This window comes from Varroa destructor, unplaced genomic scaffold (genome assembly GCF_002443255.2).
Source record: "Varroa destructor unplaced genomic scaffold, Vdes_3.0 BEIS01000001.1, whole genome shotgun sequence".
Taxonomy (NCBI): Eukaryota; Metazoa; Arthropoda; class Arachnida; order Mesostigmata; family Varroidae; genus Varroa; species Varroa destructor.
The window spans coordinates 24,603,216-24,625,799 of NW_019211454.1; the positions used below are offsets into that span (position 1 = coordinate 24,603,216).

The 22,584-nt window shown below is 40.3% G+C and overlaps 1 protein-coding gene across 3 annotated transcripts in view; it reads left to right on the top strand.

Annotated features, from left to right (window-relative positions):
- The window catches only part of LOC111253437 (uncharacterized), a 29,343-nt gene extending 6,986 nt beyond the window's left edge, over positions 1 to 22,357 (top strand). For all 3 annotated transcript variants that reach the window (XM_022812806.2, XM_086978202.1, XM_022812816.2), the window contains exons 2-3: positions 21,209 to 21,306; positions 21,561 to 22,357. In XM_022812806.2, coding sequence (XP_022668541.1) covers positions 21,209 to 21,306; positions 21,561 to 21,851 — 389 coding nt within the window. In that variant the 3' untranslated portion in view covers positions 21,852 to 22,357. The remainder of the gene's footprint in view (positions 1 to 21,208; positions 21,307 to 21,560) is intronic.
- Positions 22,358 to 22,584: the final 227 nt, after the last annotated feature.

Below are 22,584 nucleotides of genomic sequence, written 5' to 3' on the forward strand. Positions count from 1 at the left end.
TCACGGGTTTCGTTATTAATAAGAGCGCTTAAGTTAGTCAAACGACCGTCAACATATATATAATGGGTGCTAGGACACTTCATGGAGCTAACTGACTCCTTGGTCTTTGAGGATGCAAACTTTATTCTACAAGAGTAGCAGATTGATCTCTGTAGTCCTGGGCAAGATCTAGCGCTGACACCAGTCTCAAAAAACTTGAAAGTTAACAAATTCTCGTCGTTTCTAGTCGCTTACATTGCGGTAGAGCATAAGAGCACCAAAGAAAAGGGATCTATACGTGAAGCTTTAAAATTGCGTAAAAATATTTCGTTCAATTGAGGTTTCTTCGGTCGTGTGCCATTCTGCGTTTGTGATTGTGTCGCCCTATAGCATCATGTGCCTCGCCAACCGTGTTCTATGATTTTGCATCGCGATTACCCTCTGTTTGTGGTAAGTTACGACTTCGTTCTAAAAGCGTAGATACGCGTAGACAGACATATTCATGTGATGCATAAAATACGCTGACCAGATTTGGTTGCGGATTTTTTGAATAAAATGTCCATTATCGGTATGGGCGGTCGATCTCTTCGCGGTGCCGCTTGGCATAGCGCCGTCTCTCTTTCTCATCTCCATAGGAGCTTACTTGGTATATGCATTGGACTTTGAAGAGCCTTACGCAGGTGTTCAATCGCTTGGTTCGTATGGATTCTCAACACAGTGTAGCATGTTATCCGCAGAATGGCTTTGTTGACTTCCATTGATTAACCTGAAGACCCCTTATTCATGTGTAACAAAGTATTTGCATTCAGGTTAGCGAATTATTTATGAGGTGCGTTCCGAAGTTTCTTTTTCCCGAGTAGCACCACTTCAAGTATCCTAAAGTTGTGCTAGTTACTACGGCCGTACATTATTAAGAGACGCTCGCTTGCACACTTCAAGATATAGCCTTTTCGAATGAACTATAGCCGCGTGAGATCAAACACATTATAAAAGAGATGAAACATTCTACACTTGACAATATAGCTACACAAAGTATGCCATAGGCATAGTTCTTCGAATGGGAATTTCTGCTTAAAGTTCGAGGTAGTCTAACACATAGAGCGGAAGCATTTCTAGAACATTTCAATTAAGCTATAGATAAACGGCAACACAAGTCATATAACCTTCGTAATAAAAACTGATTTTCTTGAGTTGGGCTTTTCTCACTTTGTTTTTTGACGGCTGTATTCAGATAGCTCCTGGCTCTTTTATAAAGGCCCATTTGCTGTCAATCATTGTAGTTAATGATTGCGCGTTCTTCAACGATTGCGGGGGTGTGTTACGACTGGAAGACGAACACGCCAATACGATCGATGGCTCAAACCTACGACGAATAGAGTGGGTATGAAGTGCACGGGGGTTATTTGTACTAGAAAGTAATTCCATCTTCCTTTACTAACACGACGAGTGTAATATACAAATAGGTGATACGAGACGTATTTTTACCAGAGCGAAAGATGCAAATCGTCAGTGAACGACTCCAATTCCGTATCTAACAATAAACCTGTACAGTTGCTGTGCAGTTTATTGAGGATACGGCCGATAGTTCTTTCTAAAATGTTGGTCAGAGACATTTCTTTATAGAGAACTCTATCTACTTAATAAAGTTGTTTCACAAATCATACCGATTTAACTATGTGGTAGTAGTTAAAAAAAAAAACAACAATTTCCCTAACAGACTAGTAAATGTTATCATAATACAGTGGTAAAATTTAATTACCTAATTAAAAAATCTAGTAAATCGCAACCTGGTGAAGATATGATTTTCTTTTCTGGCCGCATTTAGCCATTTTATGTAACAACACGAAGCTTATACTTGGTTCAAACATGCCTATCGCTGAGTCCACTTGCTAATCGAACTAATAGTGATTCATTAAATTGATTATACTGTCGGACCGAAATTTTCGACGACTTCAAGCGCTGGAAGATGAAGAAAACGTGAGTCAAAAAGATCGCCTTAACCATTAACATTCTAAAACATTGGCTTTTCCTAATCGTATCATTATTTTATATATAATCTTTTGAAATATCTAAAATAGTGCTACGCAGCATCCGGTGAGACACGAGGAGAGAGTATACGAACTCGGTGTCACAAAAGCTATTGCTTTTCTCGCAGAAAAACGCAATACGAAGTACCGAACACTTTCAAAACATCTGTACGTTCCAAACCCTATATTACATCGTATCTTCTGTTGTTGCAGTTTGGAACCTGCTCAGGATTGGGAAACAACTTAAATTATAACTTCAATTTCATTCAGTCTTGTTTTAATTACTAATATGTTTATCGGATGCTTACTGTGGGTCGAGCTAGGCTTACGATGATTATGATAAGTAACGATAGTGATAATGACATGGGCTGTTTGTTATCATGGAAAAAAAATTGCTATCTATGGTAAACGTTTGTTCAAAGTTGCGAACGACGAATATAACTGGCATCGGAAGTGATAAAGCGGTGTTTACACACAAAAAAAATTCCAGGATCAATTCGATTTTTCAAAGTAGTGCTTAGTAGAAACAAGGTGCAGATGCTATTATAGCTGATTGGATTAGGTAGCCAATATACGATCTTTTGCAAAATAACACAACAGATAAACGTAACTTTTGGTCTTCATAGGAAAGTTTGCATAAGGTTCACAGCACATCCACAATTGTTCAGGTACCGTCAATGAATAGTTTTAAACCCGAACAGGCACCTCCGTTTACTTATACAGAAGTTGACTTTGGCTGGTTCGATTTACTGTCTTCATAATAGCAATGAGAAATTGCTTTTCCGTTGGTTTGGCCAGTTACAAAGGCCGTAGATTTCGAGTTGGTGCCGGATTTTCGCTTTTCCTGCCAGGATTCATTAATTTCAACCGAGGCGTTGACGTCTGGGCAAGCAGCCAAAAGTGTATAGCTAACATATTCAAACCAAATAGCCACCTTTGTTAGCAGATCTTGAAATCTCGTTACACTGCCGCTTATGTCTTGCTTTGCTTCTTCATAGCAATTATAAGTTTAGCTCTATTAGGGAAAAATCTTACGTGGGAATTGTGCACGTTTTTGAAAGGTCGCCACAGTGTCTACAAATGTGTTAAAGATGATCAATAGCCGTACGCAAAGTACGATGGCGTCAGGCTCGTCGAAGTCGAGAACGTTTTGATTCCGTCTATAGGTACCGCATGTTATACATTCTACCTGTAAAAGGGAGAAAGTGGATAACAGTGCTTCGGCAATATTTAAAGAAATGATTTCAGCAACAACCGGCGTTAGATGCCCTTTGAACTCGTTCTTGGAAAACTCGTGCACGGTATTTACGTGAGACTGCACTGATACATTCGTCAACTGGCCAACGATCTTGATTCGAAACTACAATAAATAAAACTCCCATATATTTACATATAAATGTTAGGCTGTCTCGGGCCCGTATCGTTCAACGTACTCAATTAAAGGGGCCACGACATATGTATAAATGTCTTTCTTGCGCTGTTTGTACGCTGGATAATACAAAGTTTGCCATACGCCCGACAGCTAAAAGGAACGCTGTGGAGATAAAAAGTATGAGAGGAACTGGAATAGCGTTAGCTATCAGCTGGTAAAAATCTGTCATATTTTCGTCGTCTAACCAATACCCTAACCTTAATGAATAACCTATTAATAACCTAAATTCCTCCTTTATCCACACATCTGAAGAATTATTAAAACGAAGACGTGTTTTAATAATTCAGAATGATGTAGAATCTAAATTGCTATTGTAGTTTACTTTTGTAAGATCTGGCTGTCCCGTTCGAATGGCCGTCTGTGTAAGCGTATTTGTGTGAAGCACCACCACCCAACATCGTGTATATCTAGCAAAAATACAAGCCCTTTTAATAATATATATACATATATATATATATATATATATATATATAGCTTTGCGCAGGACTTCTATGCATTTCGTACTTCGTTAATTCCTAGATTTCACCAGAACTTGATGGCATTTTTGGTACGAAGACAACATTGTATTTAAAATTGTTATCGAAATATATAGTTACTTTAGAGCAACATTTTCTTATTATTTATATATTTTTATGTTACGTACAAATGCGTTGCTAATATACGACAAATGAAATGGAGATAAAAAATATAACTTACCCAAATATGCATTTATAAATTAATAAGGTATCAGTCACCCTTAGTTGTTTGCCTGTACGGCTTCATCCGAGTGCCCGACACTGGAACCACCTTTACAGGTTTAATTAAAACGCAACAAGCGCAGATAGCATAAAACTGATATTTTTCTATTTTAACTTATCGAAGTGTCCTCAGCCCGGTGATACTGAGTTGTCTGCATTAGGTTGTACAGGTATTTTCTGTACTGGACGGAATAGAATCGAATGATCAGCTCAAATTTACTGGACTTACTCGGGTCCAGTATGGCGATCCAGAGAATAGGTGCAGAGAACCTTACTTAGAGTGTTTTATGTCTCGCTTTGCCTGTTGTGACTGCTAGAGCGGCGAGCTTCGCAGAGGTAATTTACATCACAAAACACCAAACGGCCTATCGCAAGGCAATCTACATCTCCATGTCAATGGTCGACTACACCATGCGATACCCTGGCCTTGCTGTCTCTTACCTCTTCCCCGAACAAACCCCAATCGGTTCCCCTTCTTCTTAGCGTTCCATACATTCCGCCGTTGTCCTTACGTAAGATCCATTCTTTTTGTTCAAGTTGCATAGCATAGTATGACAGATCTGCCCGTCCCGTTAGAATGTCGGTTTATATTAACCGTATATCGGTGTGCACTGATCTCCCAATCATCACGAATGCTAGGGATAAATGTGCTTATTATGTTAGCAGGTATTACCCGAAGTATGAGTCACATCAAGAAGCTTGTGTGAAACCGCCGGCTTCACAATGGAAGTCTGTACAGCCAATAATGCCTGCTACTATAGTAAACCAACATCCAATGGGGTTGTCGTATAGCTGTGCACCTACGGAAATGTGTGCGTCTAGCGCATCAGTCTATTACATATGGACTATTTAACTTTAGTTAACCAACGCGACATAATACTCGTGTTCTGGTTATCTGGTTCTGGTTAATATAGTTTGAATGTTGAACGCCAAAAACAGTAAGCGTTCTCAGACGATAGGCACATAGCTAACTGTTTGTTGGCCTCGTGAACTGTATCTTATCTGTTATACTAACTAATCATTAATAAAAGGGGTGACTGTTTGGGTAACCAATGAAGGAGGCAATCTAAACAAAATATGCAACGCCTTGCTGACGCATGCAGTAGAAGGCAATCTAATTTCTCGTTCTATTTCATACTAAATAAAGGCGTTTACTTATAAAAAAAAAAAACATTTTGTATCTACCTATAACACCAAAAAAGTGAAGCCCTATAGATAATTTTGCTGCGGAAAATTTCTGTTCGTCGTGGTTTTTAATTGCGCAGGCGCGTAGCGGCAAACATGTAACGCTTAATTTTTGGTTTGTTTTCGCCGAAAGTGCATACATTCATATTATAAACTTTAAAAAAACAGAATTTATAGGACGGCCAAATCCAGTTCATATCATACATATGGGATATGTTAACCAAATTTGATCATTGTAGTTATTATACCATCATTTCTTTGCTTGGAAGTACGATTATTTCATTTTTATGGCAAATTCAAATCTGCAGAGGTTTCGACTATCACTAAAAGCCCAAACCAAGTTGAGCCTATTATCTAATTTTTTTCATATCCTTTAAGGAATTCCTTTATTGAAAAAACTCGAACCTACCTACGTAAACTGGCATACGCAAACTGTATATGCCAAAAGTTCGATAGTTGTGTGATCGTGTATTAAATAAGTATCACAGTAAATCCTTATATTTAAACGTTTATGTGGAAGATTTTAAGGATATCCGCACCCGGATGCGTTCACAAAAGCGTGCCATTAGTATTACAATAGAACGCGTATTTCTATAGCCACAGAAACCAAAAGAAGAATGAAAGCAGAAAACAAGTGGCCGGAAATCCTTCAAAAAAAAATGTACCATTTAAATAATTTGGACGTGCAAGGCTAAAGTGAGTACGTGCGTAGAAGGAGCAGCACGCTTATACCGATAAAAGTAGCAAACGATAGATAACAGTATTTATAAATATTCCGAATGTAAGCGTATGCCAAGCAACCTTTGGCTGGAAATAGATTATTTCTTAGAAGGTAACTAAGCAGTATTATCATCATTTTTTACGCTCTCTACTTCATAGAGAAGTGTAGGATCCTGCTACAAGAGGTGCTATGGCCTATCGTAGCGTAGTAAGCGCATGCATTTGTTTTTGGACCAATACTATGTAAGGACATGGTTTTGATATGAGAATTCTCCTATAAATGTAGATTGGCTCTTTAAGGGAAGCAATCAAAGGCTTTGAATCGATGAGGTCGTGTAGCTAAAAAATACTGAACCTATTTAAATGATCTTTTTCAATCAGTTTAAATCGACACTTTACTACATTTTATGGCAATAAGAAAAATAAACTCGTAATATGACGAGCCGAATTAAACTTGTAAGATTATAGATCCAGCTATATCAGCCCTTAACCAAGAAACGAAAACGCTAAATATTAAAAAAAACTTTCACCGGTGATAAGATGTTTATGCACACGCAAAAACACATAACTTCGTTCTATTTTATTCTTCCATGTGCCGCCATAAAGGGCCAACTAGCTAAATAGACTGCAGAAAAACAGCGACAGATTTGAAGTCACCAACAGTCACAAAAGGATTCCGTCCGTTTTTCTTTTCCAGCAGAATGACACGTTTATTAATTGTTATCTGTCGCTGTCGTCGTCTCCGTCGTTTCTTTCCTTGTTGTCAGGCTACGGCCGTTCGGCCTTGTTCGATGTCAATCGGTCGTAAGTTTTCCGTTTAGTTTTTGTTCAAGCCTCTTGACAGTGTCAGTCAAGCCACACCGGACAAGATGTCGACTCCGGCGCTAGCTCTGTTGTTGTCAGCGAACTTTGGCCAGTGCGAAGCCGCTATGCCCTGTTAGTTTGTCATAGACACACCAGAACGTAGCTAGGGTGCTCGTGGTAGCATGATTACGAGTAGCAGCGTTATTCATTTATCTTCACGGAAAAAAGCCAACGTGAGAGAGGTCATTATCGGACTGTTGCGTTGTTTTGTGATAGGACCGGCTTTAGCTCTCAGAAATTGTTTCCTGTCTTGAATCGGCCTCAATATGGTCACGCTAGCTGTGGCAGTAAATCGTCCTGCTACTGATGGTTGTAGTGGCACAAGTATCACAGTACGAACGAGCTGGGGAGGCAACTGAAGCCGGAGCTCTTCCTCATAGCAGCCTGTGTGTGGCAGAAGCGACGCTGGTTAGACCTCTTTCTTTCTCTTCGAAGTTGGCTTTTTGCTTGCCTTTCTCAAGCCACAGCTGTTAAGTATAGAAAACAAAAGAAGTTAAACACTAGAGTAATCAAGTTGCCGCTAGATCGAGAAATGGCACATGGTCGGACGCTTTATGCTTTGCTGTTGCTTTCAACGCCTTAACCGCTAATTTTCTCCTTCACCCTTTTGCCCAAAGAGTAACACATCGTTCAGTTAGGAGAAAAACAAAGAGGCGATACATAAATACCAGCAGGATATAACCTAAACCTCGGTGAGAAGCTCGAACGACAGAAAAATCGCATGGAAACTACCTTTCGTAATCCTATAAAATACTTATTCGTCAAGTCACTAACTTACTGGTTCTTACTTTGAGAGAGAGAGTTTCGTTAAGTTGTCAGATTTATTGACAACATCGTGTTGTGTATCGATAACCTAGCTTGCGGAGAAAGGTTATAAAAAAAGTTATATTTCTTTTGGCTTCTTTCACGATATATGAGTTTGGCAAACTAACAAGAAGCTTAAGCTAAACTTCGCAAAAGAAACAGTTTTTCTTATCACAGACTAAATTGTAGAAGTTGCCAAAACTTTAGAGCTCCTGAACTTATGACGTCATGTAAGGCAGAGTTAACATTACTCGGCAAATGTTTCTTGCGCAAATACGAGTTCTATATTCTTGTGTAGCATTTCCGTATATATTGTCGAGCAAAAAACGCGACGTCTTTAGACAAATATCCTATACTTGCCTCTCACGTACTTTCCTTATTTACTTATGCTTTCCTCATCTACTATCTTTATGGCAAATTTTTGAAAGGGATTGTTTGTAAAGCGCAAATTGAAACCTGTTTTTGACTGTTCCGTATGTAGACGAGTTGATCTGCTTCCTAGCTGACTATAGGCGAACACGGTGACATTCGCCGGTAGCTTCAGCTTCAATATTAGAACACTATAGAAACTGTTATTAGATAGGCCTAAACTAAAAAGAAAAGTTATTTTTTTAGACCACGAGCTTTTATTTCACAGCTTTGAATTTAAAAAGTGTGCGAAACATTGATAGCTTCTTTTTTGTTTTGTCTTCTTATCTCTAGAACGGTGAGTGATGAAAAAAATAACTTTTTTTTTTTTTTTTTTTAAATAATCGGTAATATATTTGGTAAATTTATTTGCTCTTCCCCCAGACGGTGGCATTAGGGTTTTGCAAGCTCTACGTGCCTTTGTTTATCGCCAGGAAATTATAAATCACATTAGATATAATGCTCGTTTTAGTCCGACCCAAGTTGGCCAGTGCCTAGCACTGCCTTAGAAAACCAATTTCGCTTTTTGGGGCAATTAGTTTTAATAATAACATCGTAAGAGCAATTATACTACATAGTTTAGATCGTGGCCTACGTAGTTCTGTATCCTCTATGATTTTGACTTCTCACTTTAATACTGCTGGCCTAAAACTGACGGAGCATACTATAGAAAAACAAAAGTTTTTTCCCCGTACTTATATATACATAAAGGTGACTTCCGCCTAAAGGCTACCTTCAGTCACCAGCGGATGGAAGCGAGACTTGATTCGCTGGTAACTTGGGCTAGCGATAATCATATGGCGCTACACATTACCCTGATCATTTGATTTGTTTATTAGTGAAATATCTATTAACCACTTGAGCCTATGTAAGTTATTTAGAGTAAGGAGATACGTAAATTTGTTTAGTGGGTTCAACACCGACAACAATTTAACAACGGGCTATCTGCATCATGTATGCCTACTTCATACATTTACCATCAGTGATCTACTTAAAAAGTTACTATCTTATAACACTTTGACTTTGACCTGTAGTGACAGATTTTTAATAGAAAAACATCTTTAGGCAGTTTATTTTCAAGAGCACTCAAATACTATATCTACTTTAAGTCAGAATTCAGCATCCTTTTTTTTTTAAATTTTCTTTTTTTAGCTAGAGGTATTACAGACAAAGCGTTTTGAAATATCTTACACTAGATAGTATATTAGGCGCAAAAAAAAAAACACGTTTGAATCCACCATTTCTGTTCGAAAAAAAACCGAAGTCTTTTAGAGCGTGTATTATTTTTTTCTAAAATAGGTGATTTAGTCCAAGCAGACAAGTGTGCTTCGGTTCGCTATCACTCCCACAAGATCGAAACTGTTCAATTGAACGGAACTCGTTAAAATTCAAAGCCATTACAACCATACCCAACAGACTCATACATGAAATGTACATCAGAGCTCATCGAATACAACAGGCGACCGTGAAAAGGAAGTGGTCAAAGATCAGAGAATGCGACTGCCTTGAGCTTTCGCTATATCGAATAGACATGAGCCTTTCCAGGATAGTCGTGTTTATGTAGCTATGTATGGGTCTGTATAAATGAATCCGACACATTTGCTCAGCTCGGTTCGTCCAAAAGTAACATAAGAAAAAAATTCTATCACAGTAATCAGCCGTATATACACACCCTCAGGAGTGTTTCTCGTGAAGTGGAACAAGGCGAAAACCGATAACGTCTCTATATCGCACCGCGAGGTTAATCTGCAAAAGGAAATTTTAGCAGGACTGGCAGCGGCGCTGGGTGGACATATTGAATCGAACGTCCCAATTTTACTGAGAACAAGCGGAACGATAGTTGAAAGCGTCATGAATTTAAGATTATTCAGCACGATTGAGAGCTACATCTGAATAAATTCATTCTTAAAATAGGAGTTTGGATATATTTTGACATTTCATTTTATAGCGTCATTAACAGTCTCGAAACTCTACCGAACACGAATTTGCCTTTTCGTTGTCAGAGCTCTTATGGGTTGAATAAATGGATAAAAAATTTATTTAGATGCTTTTTGAGTAGGAACTAAGGCTTCGAATGCATGGTTCCTTACCAAGGACTAACTCGCTCGACGAAATCTCTACTTTTTATTTTTACCATAGTGTGTTACAGTTATACCTTAATTTGTATTTGTGAATACAGTTTGACTACCACGACCTAGATTCTACTGCGACTCTGACTCGTGTAACGAGTATCCGTCGTGTTTTGGCTTCTTGCCGATTCGTTTCCCCTTTACGTTCCCCTTTAAGGAGTGATTAACTCGCTGCGATGGCTCTGGTGCACTGACATCCGTTACGCTCGCGGTTACCTCGTGTCCGTGGAAACTATACAACGATATATATATATATATATATATAGTGCACGAGTCGATCAGAAACGCCAATCATATTTATAAACCATTATTGTAGGAAGGCACCCGGCTTAACAAATCGTTAGCTCAAGCTACACTCTGTGTATTGCAGATAATTAGGCCCATAACTATACATGTACGATACTTATCCTCTCAAGAACAAATCTATCTTCTTAGCTTTTTTTGTGGTGGTATTTCCACAAGAATTGGTCAGCGGCAACAATTAGACGACTACTAAGTCGCATCATGAGTGAGACGTTGCTGTTTACCCCCCTACAGCTCTGTTTTGACTGCTGGCTTTGCCAGATCTTATACTGCTCAATAGGAAATGGCTTGAGAACGATGTAGGCGTTGAGAGCTTCGTGAATTTCGGGAGGGGTCACCGAAGCCCAGACCACAAACCACAAGGTTGTACTATTAATTTCTGCCCGATGCTATCGCTACTGTCGTCTTGGCCGTTGCTACAACTGCTGACACAGCACAAACGACGCTGCTACAGGCCTCCTTAATTAAAAGGGAACTTCAGACCAGTACGTATAATAGCCCGAGTCCTGATAGAATCATATGCACCCTTATATTGTCATTTTGTATTTTATACATACGAAGGCTTACAATTAGCTGCTTGATCGAACACCGGCGGTCGATATCTTTTCAAACGCTGACAAATGTTTTTACAAGCACTTCGCTAGCTTTTAGCGCAAAATATGAAATCTCGGCCATGCGCATTAATAGTACCGGTTATTACAGGTTAACGTTGTGGGCGTGAGCACGACGTTGTCCTTAATAACGCTTCTATACGGGGGCGCAGATTCACAAAAGCAGCGTCGTAAGATAATGTATTAATCTATAAATATATGCTTGTTCATTAGTTGTGTAATTGTACCCGGGTAGGTTTAAATGGTTCGTTCCCAAATGTCAGCCAACGAGCCGACGACATGTAAAATAAGGTCTCTGATCTTACTTCCGAATAATAGAAAAGATATTCCGCCGCCGTCTACATTTTGGAGATAAACAAATAGCTTTTTTTGAGTAGAAATTGCGACAGCACCCGATAGCAAAGAGCCCTAAAAAACTATGAATGTTTAGTTTGCCATCTTTTGGATCCAACATTGAGGTTTATCATGCAAATTCTCTCATAGCAAATGGTAACACATTCCCTACATTAAGAAACAGTAGACGTACTGAAGGTTTCATCTGCTGTAGTCAGACCCAGGTTACGCTGAACGATGTCCATCGTTACGGTACGTATATCGTATTAAGTCAATCATACGAAATTCTGCATTTATGTATATATGGAAAAAAAAATATTTGCACGTAAACGCAAACTATCTCATTCGTAGGAAATCTACAAAAGATAGATTTTGATAGTAATAATAATAATAATAATGGAACCAAAACCAACTGAGATTTTTAAAATAATTTCAGATCTTATATCTGCGCGAGCGGGTGTTGCCTAAGCGTTCAGGTTAAATGAATGTCGGATTAGGATGTATCAGATTTGTCGAGTATTCATTGCCAACACTGGCAAGACAATAGATAGAGGCAAGACAACAAATATTCCTGCTGTCTTCTGTGTAAAAGTTCAATTATTATATGAGTTGAAGGTGCTGCGTTTACAATTGTTTGCTACAGAAAAAAATCGAGATAGTATAGCAGGTATCCAGATTTCAATAAATAGGCGCCGCATTTGGATCAGTGCTTAACGAGAAAGCCTTCGTTCAGGTTCCTTTTGATCCTCTCCCTTTGGTCGTCTGCCTGCATTTGTGCTCGCTCTAGCTTAACGAAAGTTGGTATCACACTTTTTACTATAGAGCCAGCGTAAACACGTCGGTCCTTTACATTCAGATTCTTAACGAACAACATAGCCATACTGGAAATAATTGCGAGAAAAGTAGCCCTAAAAGCATCCCAATCGACACAATGCAGGTACATCGAAAGTGACTGTGTTACCCGGACTGCTAGATATGACCGCGTAACCAGCAGCCTCTTTGTCCTTCCCATACACTCAGTAGGCGCGAGGCTTTGTAAGGAATCGGGCCTAGATGGCCAAATTCTCCACGAGCGACTGTTGATGGACAGTTAGACAGGGTGAGCGACTACAGGCTAGTTATCAGCTCAAAACGAATCGACTACATTCCACATCCAGTGTATTGTGGTTCGGTTTGCAACATTTGCTGCCAATCAATCTTGAGGGTAGAAAGAAGCTGCTATTCGAGAGACGGGAGCATTTTGGCGATCTCGATTCTCTATCTTTAGCCTTCAGCTTTTGGCTTCAGATTCGGAGTGCTCGCTTAGAACGGTAGTGGTGGTGAGGCTGACTGCAGCCCTAATGTGGATTACACTGGGTGTGAGCTACGGCTGATGCTTACTTCTTTGCTTCTGCTGCTGCACTGCGACCGACGCCAGGATCCCTCGTGGTCCATGGCTGGTGCATTCTTGTATACAGTTTCTATGACAATGGTCAACAGATACATTGTTCCTGTGCTTGTTGGCCAAACGTGTCCTATGTAAGTAACTACGGGCATTGCTTCTGAACTTAGGATGGCATGGGTGGTTTTATGTGTGTGTGTGTGAGTTCCTCGCTCCGTGCAGCACAGCTCGCACGGATGTCGGAGTACTGACTATCTTTTCTCCGCGAAAAATCGGCAAAAATGAAAGAAATCCAACTCCCTCACAATTGAAGCTCCACCAGGAGCAACACAATGAAGGCCGCGGCGGGATGTGACCGACCGATCGAAGAATAGGGGACTGCCAGTGTTGTATGGGTGTCTTTTTTTAGAAAGGCAGTCCCTCTTTGTCTTTGTTGCTGGTCGGCTTGCAGCAGCAGCAGCCTTGTACTGCCCAGAATAGCATCCGTTCATTACTTTGTGTTCGGAACAAATATCAAATTTCTGATTTATGCTGCTAATTTTTTACGCGACAAAATCAAATCATATTAATCAAGATTAATAGAAACATTAGATCGGATTCGCTGTTGCCCTAACTATGATATCCCGTCTATATTGCTATCATCTTACTCTGTCTAGCGTCAACGCTGGGTTGGCTCATTGGTCAGTTCGGATGTATGAAAAACTAAGCGCCACCAACATGAATCGTGTGACCTTTTTGAGATCTATAGGACAATTTTGTTGACTTTTGTGTGATCTCAATCCGTAGACATTTTTTTCCATTTAGGTCCACTATTCCTCTGTTCATTGTTCGAACCGTTGCAGAATCCTAAGTAAATAAAAACATATTTTTCTCCTCAATATCCTTCTATCACCCGTAACAGTAAAGCTTAAGGGAGCTGCACTCAGTATGTAATATGCTATATTAAGTCGACAATTAAAAAGTGGAAATGAGACGAATATTATTTATATTTTATTTAAAAAAAATTTTATCTAAGACGAAAGCGACAACAGCGCACTCTCAAGTTGATCTATTTGTTGCTTATTCCACACGAGCGTACAACATCACCGATAAATTCGATAAAAGTAGATAAATGGTGTATATATATATATATACATATATAATTTCTCTCCAATTAATTTATAAATCGGCGTATGAGTCGTATAGACCGGTATGTTAACTTAAGATTATATGGCGCACATTCATGAACACCTAGAACAAAAGTTGTTGTCTATGACTGCTTACGACAGCAACATGAGTATCGTAAACAAATAACAAAATAAATGAAAAAAACTTGGCTTCCATGAGCAAGTCGTTGCATTTCTTGGTACGCCTGACATTCAATTCTATTTAACACAAATTCAAGTTGTGTGAAACAAATGCTTTGCTACACTCTCTGCTCACAGTCAACTGTTGCCCATCGGCAAAGAATCGAAGTAGTGAGTAAACGTAGTCGTTGTAGTACTGTCTAACTTAGCCCCTCTACCGAACTTCCCTATCTCATTTCGACTCTGACTCGAAGTAACTTGCCATTGTAAGCACGGATGTCCTAATAAAGCATCCGTTGCAGCCCTGCCAAAATAGCCCGACTACGCCTTTACAAGCAACAAGTTTGCCCTGGGAAGAGCGATACACTCTACAGCCCCCTTTCGTTATGCTATTTCTATATAGCTGGCGGGCGATGCATGTCTATGCGCTTATTACAAGTATCGAAATTAACGACAACTGCGAACAAAGTAGCGGTATTGAAGAAGGCGTACGCAGCCGCTTCATGACCACCCGAAGTATATCGGTTCTATGGAGTGGGCGGGTATTTGGTATTCGCTCTCTTCTATCGCTACACAAGAGTCCGTTTAGATCGACTATCAGACCAACACTACAGGATTGCTCTTGTTAGGGACAAGACAGCTAAGCAGAACAGGACGAGCGCTTCACGGAACTTCATGTTCTACGACAAGGCAAAGCAGCAATACCGGCAGCATATGGACGGGAGACAAGTCACCCCGCCAGATGTGTGTGTGGGGGGTAAATAGCGTAGAACGGAATAAAAACAAAGAGCAGAAAAAGTGGAAACGCTTAAATCGGACGAAAACGTTCACCTCACGATGAACCTTTCGAATCGTCTTTTATTAACGCTTTTTACACATAAAATGAAGGCTCTGCTGCCATTCTACGTCGAAGTGTTTTTGTTGTTTCCGGCCTCTTGAGCCGCAGGAAGACGATGCAGGAAAAGCTCGAAGCCAAAAGTATCGCTGATGCGGCGCAGTCCGAACATAGCGAACACCGGCTTGGGTGTTGATGATGCCGCCAGTGGTTATGCCTTTTACGCTATCTAGGAGATAATGTTGGGAGGCGCGAATAGTGAATGATTCAACAATGACTGGAACGTGCTAAGCTAGATCGATCTTATGCTGAGCTTGCAATGCACGGAAGGTAAATTTTCCTTCTTCTCTCTCGTTTGAAATTGGTTTTTCCCAGGTTTTTAACTTACAAGTCCTAGTCGCGCAATAACGAAGCGCACAACTAATCTGAACGCTGAAACAATCGACGTTCAATAACGAAGTTCTCGATATGTAAATCGCATGTGGAAATGTGTATGTATGAAAAAAATATACGAAACTCGTTCTTTGTTCTCAGTTCCAAAGGTTCGGCATCAATAAAAGCGCGTTCGGTAAGTTCTCAGGTGTTTCATTGACAACTTTTTGTACTTTACTTATCAATGAGATTTCACCAAAGGTAATTTCTATCTCACAAAGATACAGCGTACTTACTTATGCCTAGTTTAACCGAATTTCTTCGCCTTCAAGCTTATGAATACTACTTCAGATTCCAACGATGAATCCTACAAAAAGTCGACCTTAAAAACCATTCATTAGTGATATTATCATTAGCTTAGTGGAAATTCATTGCGATCACGATTTCTTCATTTAGGCGTAGCTTACTCCGATCTAGGTCAACATTTTCTTACTAGTCCAGCGGCATGAGGAGAAGCAGCGGTAACTGGCCGCATGACATGCGTGTTTAGTTTAGGAATTGTTCATTTCTACACTTAGCTGTAGATTTTTTAATATAAGAAGTTTTTTTTTTCTCCTCAATGAAACACTTCTGCGATGCTAAAAGAAGGCAAATGTTAGACCTGGCGATCACCGCAGATGTTATTCTTCGACCGGTACACAAATTATCTGATTTGAGCTTGAAATGATTCAAAAATAACTCCACTGGAAGCTAAAAGTCTAAACTTCTATTAGACGAATTTCACATGATAGGCTTTCGCACAGAACTCGATGGTTGCGTACTTCCCTAATGACATAGAATCTCTGATGAAATTAACAGCCGTAAATCTACCAACATCTAGCGTCTCTTATATGATCCAGTTGCCAGATATAACCGCAAAGAAAGAAACTCCCTTAGCGTATCAAAAATAACCACCCATTTTCATGTGGCTGTGCGTCTTTCAATTATTTGGGACGAGTAATCATTCCCGTCATCATAACAATTGCATACCCAGTACGTGTTTGCAAGCACATGAAAGGGGGGTGGAAGTAGGGTGTACGATTATGCACACTCCTTGAAACACTCCGTTCGTAACACCATGGCTTGCGGTGTACGTATGTACGCATGAACGCGGTGGCGTTTCTGCACTAATTTCTTTCTGTAGATACAAGTTACTTTTATCTTCACTCGGCCTTTATTATATTTCTCGAGGTCACATCCTTCCTATCATTGTTGAAGTCGTCATCCTTTCGTTCCATCTACTGAAGAGGCGACGTCGGACAGCGTCTCGTAGAGAAGGATGCTTATTGCTGACCAGCTGTGAAAAGCGGCCACATTGCTCCCTGCACGGAGGTACGACAAGATATTCATCTTGTCGGACGGACAGCCAATACACTAACAATCCATCCTTCACAGGTACGTAGGAGTAGAACAGGATTAACAGTATAGTACTAGAATCCTCTCCTTCTGTCGTCCGGATTAGATCTCCTGACAGATGCCGCTGTAGTATTGATGAAAGAGTCGGATTTCAGAACAGTCATAGCGGAGACTATAACAAACACAAAATAGGATCAATTTCACTTTTCCAAGGCAGACACAGGCACGGTCATGACGAGCGGAGGAAAAGCAGGGAAAATGACGAAAGAAGAAAAGGGAACAGCCGCAACAAAATGGAACGAGTTAAAGTGCTGCAAAAACAAAGCATTACGAGGGAAAACGAGAGGCAATGAAAAACAATGACAGACTTTCGATGCTCTCGTCCTAGGAACAGCCGAATTTGCCAGGTTGGTCTTGCATGGAAGCTTCGAGTTTGAGGAGGAGGTTCTATCGTTTTTGAAACACTGCAGGTCATACTAGGCCCCGGAGACGAACCGCTGTCTGGATTCTCAGTATGGACCTGCTGCTGTTGCTGGTACGTGCGCCAGAGTCGGGCTGGCATTGCTCTAAGAGGCTTACGTCACTGTTCGTCGTGCCGTCAGGACTTCGATTAATGGGTGTGTCCGTCAACCACCTGAAGTTAGGGGTCGTTGCTTCCCGCCAGGTCCCAGTGCGATCGTCCTACTGCTGCGGCTTCTGCAGAAGTGTTAAATCAACAACGATCGCCATTTAGCAGAATCGAAAATGCGCTATTTTTGAGTTGAACCGGTTTGAGTCGGCGGATTGTAGGTCAGATAGACAGACGCATAACAGAAGTCTTAACATATACAAAAATCGTCTACGAACTATGCATTATATCTGCGATGTCTTCTCTTTAGCTGGTAATTGATTATGGTACTTCTTCAGATGCAAAATACGCTCGCAAGGTTGTATTCGCTATTTCTAGATATTCTCCGAACGTAAATTAATCTTGAGATAAATCGGTAAGGATCAATTGTCACTATTTGCCATATTCTGCTGACCCCCCTCACACACTGCCCCGGGGGTCTGACCAACTTCTCTATACAGCGACAGCGAGCAAACAGCGAATAGAGCAAGTCGAACTATCTTTCAACGAATGTGTGAAGCGATGCGCCAGCGTACCTGTCGTCTGTATGCGTGTTCCATTTTCTAGCATTCCCGATAGCGAAATGAATAGCGGCCTAATTGAGTATGTGTGCGTCTGCGATAATGCTGCTGTTTCACTTCCGTTCCAGCACGTTTAGCTCGGTACCTAGTCAGACTTTTCGCAGGACAAGCTACTGTACCTCTACGAAACTCCCCCGTTTAGACAACTGCTGCAGCAGGATGCTATCTGAATTTACCGTAAAAGCAGCGATTCTGTAGCAGCGGTCGATCTGCCTGAATGCAGCACCGTGATGCAGAACCGGTCTTCCGTCGAGGTGGTCCAGCCCGATTAGCTTCATACCACTTTTACTTTCTCTCCTGCTTCTGCTGTAAACGCAATAGCCGTTAAAGGAGAATGAGGTTCGCTGCTGTTATAAGCGCTACTAGTGCGTTTGTCGCGTTTTCTTGTATTAGAGTACCAAGCGCTATAACGCATTGACTATGCAATAAAAGTGGGAAAGAGGGCGTCCTGTGGGTCGATATGCGCTATTTGTTCCAGGAACTGCCAGAATTCGTGTTCTGATGAGACCCAACCCGTTCAGAAACAAATAGCCATATAATAGGCCATCTGACACTGGAAAACTTCTACCCGGCCCTGTTAGCCTTGCGTGCATTTTCCCGCTTGTGTTCTACTTGTTCTGCCTTCTCGACAGGCTCATATCTCTTTATTGCTTTCTCTTAGCGAACTTGCCAGATTATTGGTGTTAATAGCAGTAGTCGCTATTTTTAGCGTGTGTGAAATTTCGAAAGTGCTGTTACTCTTCCAGCAAGGCTGCCATAGCGCTAAACGGTCGTCATCTGTGTTGGCGTCTGTTCCACACCTAAATGCCAATTTTGACAAGGTTGAGTATGTGGGAGCTCTGCCCATTTCGATCGCCCACTTTTATTTATATTCTTTGGAGACATATCGCTTCTAGTGCGCACTAACAAGTGCCAGAGAACCAACTACTGGCAACAAGTGATGAGGCGTATGCGTCTTCAACACTAAGTGCTGAATTGGAAATCATGGTTCTGAACGTCCGTTTACTTATGTAATGTCATTTTTCGATATCTTAGCTTGATGCTTTGGTTTTTAGAGGTGCCGTTCGATGGTGGCTGACCCTCCGTGATACCGTGAGACAGATGAAACAATACAGCCTATAGCAAATGCTGACAGGTTATTTAATGATGTGAACATAAAAATAATTCGTTTGGTTCGAGGTCTTATTTCTACGGAAAAATCACTTACAGTCAATTTCGAAATGGAATTTTGCTATACTGACAAAGCAGTGCTTTATAGGCTTGTGGAGACTTCAAATGGGCTGTAATCCTAGTTATCAGCATGGAGAAAGAGAAGCAATAAACGCACGTTACAGAGATGTTCCCCTAGCCTATACCATAATGCTCAATCAAATATGCCTTCCTTCCTCAAGGACTCTGCTTTCGATTCATTTGCTTGTTCTAACCATCTATTAACATTGCCACACTTTTATTTTAACAGAAGTTCCGTGCCGCTACAAGACTATCTCATCGTACATGTTTTCTCATTCGTCAGCTCATCAGCCAATTACCACCACCAACCAATTTTACAGAGCAAAGGTTTTTTAGTCGAATAAATTATAATAGTTAAATACTATAAATTTCAGTTACTAATACCGGAATGAGCAAATTAGATTTATAATATTATCAAAGTGATCGTATTTAAGAAAATAGTTGTTTATGTACATCTGTCCCTGTAGAGTACTATGCACTATCTAAAAAATATTCCCAAACAGCTACAGCGTAGGCTATAAGTGATGGCTGCTGTTTCTATCTCTCTGTCATTCCTAGCCAATGCACACCTCTATCTTATCAAAAAAACTCATCCGAGCACTGTGCTTATCTTGTAATTAAACAATACAATCATTCAATAAAAGATCTTGAGAATCAAAAAGCGGAAAATAAGTGGTGCATCGTGCATGCATGGTGGATGCACGCAGCACACACACGTTCTAACAACTCTATAAAATTAGACCGAATGATCATTTCAACTAGCATATTGAACTTGTCGCTTCTTTTATTACATCGCTCAAAAATCTCTTCAGTAGGTGTGTATATATATATATATATATATATATATGTATTTTTTTAACATCGTAACGCAGCAAGTATAAATGGTTATTGCATAAGCAATAATGACGATAAACTAAATTGATTTGTATTTGAGGAAAACCTTAGCGTTGAAAAGCGTAGGTTAAAAGCGAAACAGTTGATTAGGATCGAGGAGGCAAGACGAGTTAAAAGAATGGACTCGCCAAATTGAGGTTCTGCCTTCACATTTAGGCAAACGTAGCGTCCGGTTGGATATTTTCCCCTGTATATATTGAAATCATCGGTTGGAATGCCAGTGAGCTTGTTGCACTGCCTAATACCGTGTTGATACAAACAGTCCAGCTGCATCGTTTTCTATGATTTGTCGTGCTATGTCGGAAGAAGGAAAGCAAACAAAGGCGCCGGCAAAGCGTTTCGACTAGATAAAGAGAATTAATTAGGCGCCTTGTATAATTCATACAATAAGGCACAGCATTCTACCAACAAGATATATGAATCTAGGCTTCCAATTGGGTAACTGAATGTACCTACAAGTTGAAACAAGGTGAGCAACTGGACGAAAAAACAATGCCGCTACGTATCTGACGCGAAACAACAACATATTCCTCGACAAAAATATCAGCAACGCAGGTACATTGTACATTTTTATTTGTATCGACTATTTGTATATCTTTTTATTATATCGAACGTTTGCTAAGTGTCCTTGCTTCAGGATAATCATGAGCCGGCTAACAATCATTGATGTGAACAAGCTTGCTCAGCAAATGTGAAAGATTGCCAATTACGATCGCTTTCGGAGCTGATAGTCTATTTCTGTCGCTTATTTGGCTTCATATGGACGAGACAGAGGAAATGGACTGTGGACGGGTCATCCGCAGTGCCGATATGTCACCTCAGCTCTCTGAAGCCTGATCAGCCTATGAAAAAAACGTCAGGTTTTTGCTCGCGCTCTTCAGCTTGTTTCACTTTCTTGCCCCCTGTTGTTAGCTGTCAAGCCTAACTCGTTCAGATCAATCAACTAGCGGTACGGGTAACACTGAATGATACTGTTGTGTAGGCACGCTGTTTGCTGAAATAAGCTTTGAATGTATCTTTAGATAGAGCTCTAATTAGGTAGTTTATTTTTTGCCTAACTGTCCTAATCATCTCATTGTTCGATCTAACAAACAGCAAATACGTCAGTCTTTCTCGTGCGGTTTTCACCCTCTGTCACCTGCATGGATACTGGCATCTGGAGGAAAAGAGATACAATGATCGAAGGCTTTACGGTTCGTTTGCAACTATTATTAGTACTATTGTTTATTATCTCGTGCTCACGTAAAAACTGACAGCTATTATATTGCACAGATGTAACTTTTAGGAAGTAATTATTAACTGTCTACAAAGAGGGCTAAATAACCCAATGACCGACACAACCCCACCATCAAAAGGGTTTTATAGTCGAGTTTTTTAAAACGGAAAATGCTAACTAACAAGCATGGTCATTGAACACAGCAGTAATTTCATGTTTTGGACATTTTAGGATGTAGGATATCTGTCAATGTTACAAGATGGCAATTTGAGACAGATATCATCGAGATTGGACAATTCATTTGCGTCGTTCAAGGGCTACGGTTCTTCCCTGCGGCTTGCCGTCTCTTCTACCATCGATTGGGTGGCAGCTGCTGCTGTCTGTCAGTCGTCAGTCAGCCATTCACTCAGTCAACGAGAAGGGGTTTTGAGGACGATGAAGTCTTTTCAGAGGAACAATGAAATACCAAAATACTACGATACCGAAGAAGCAGCATGTTTGCCGCTTCTATTTTTAACCTGATACACCCCGCGCCTCTTGGCCACCCCCGCCCTATTCCCTTTTGCTTCTTTCCATTTCCTACTAGATAGAATCAAAGTCTCGGCCAAGGTTGTAATATACTCCCGACCCAGAACTCAGATGCGTGTGTAAAATCGTTGCAATAGCATGAACAATATAAGACTTGCTAGCAAACAATTTGATGACTAAAGAAGTTCTCTATCAATTTCAATCAAATGAATTTTGTTTTCAATAGTGTGTATGAACATGTTGAAACGATGCTGTCCTCTTTCACATATGTGTGCCTCATTTCAATGTTTCACATGTACTAGATTAAATTTTCACATCTATCTATATGAAATTAAATTATTAAAACACTATCGCTAAGTAGAGAATTTCGCGTTCTAATAATTTAATTTCGTATAGATTTCAACGTGTACTACAGGGCAGACAGATGACGTCTTTGGGGCATTTCACTACATCACCAGGTATAACTGAATAAATAAAGATTGAGTCTTTGATACATAGTATTAAGTAGCTTTGCTTTGTCGAATTAGAGTAGGCTGAAATGAGTAGCGATCTTTCCATTGATCGAACGTCGCAAACATTTTGCCATATTAAATGCGCAAAAAACGGAGATGTAAACAATCTTTGTACTCTCAATAGATATGAACTGAACCAGGCTATCGGATAGTCACTCTGAAGTCAGGCAGCAGCCGACAACCTCTTCCATCATACCCAAAACATATCCTATGAA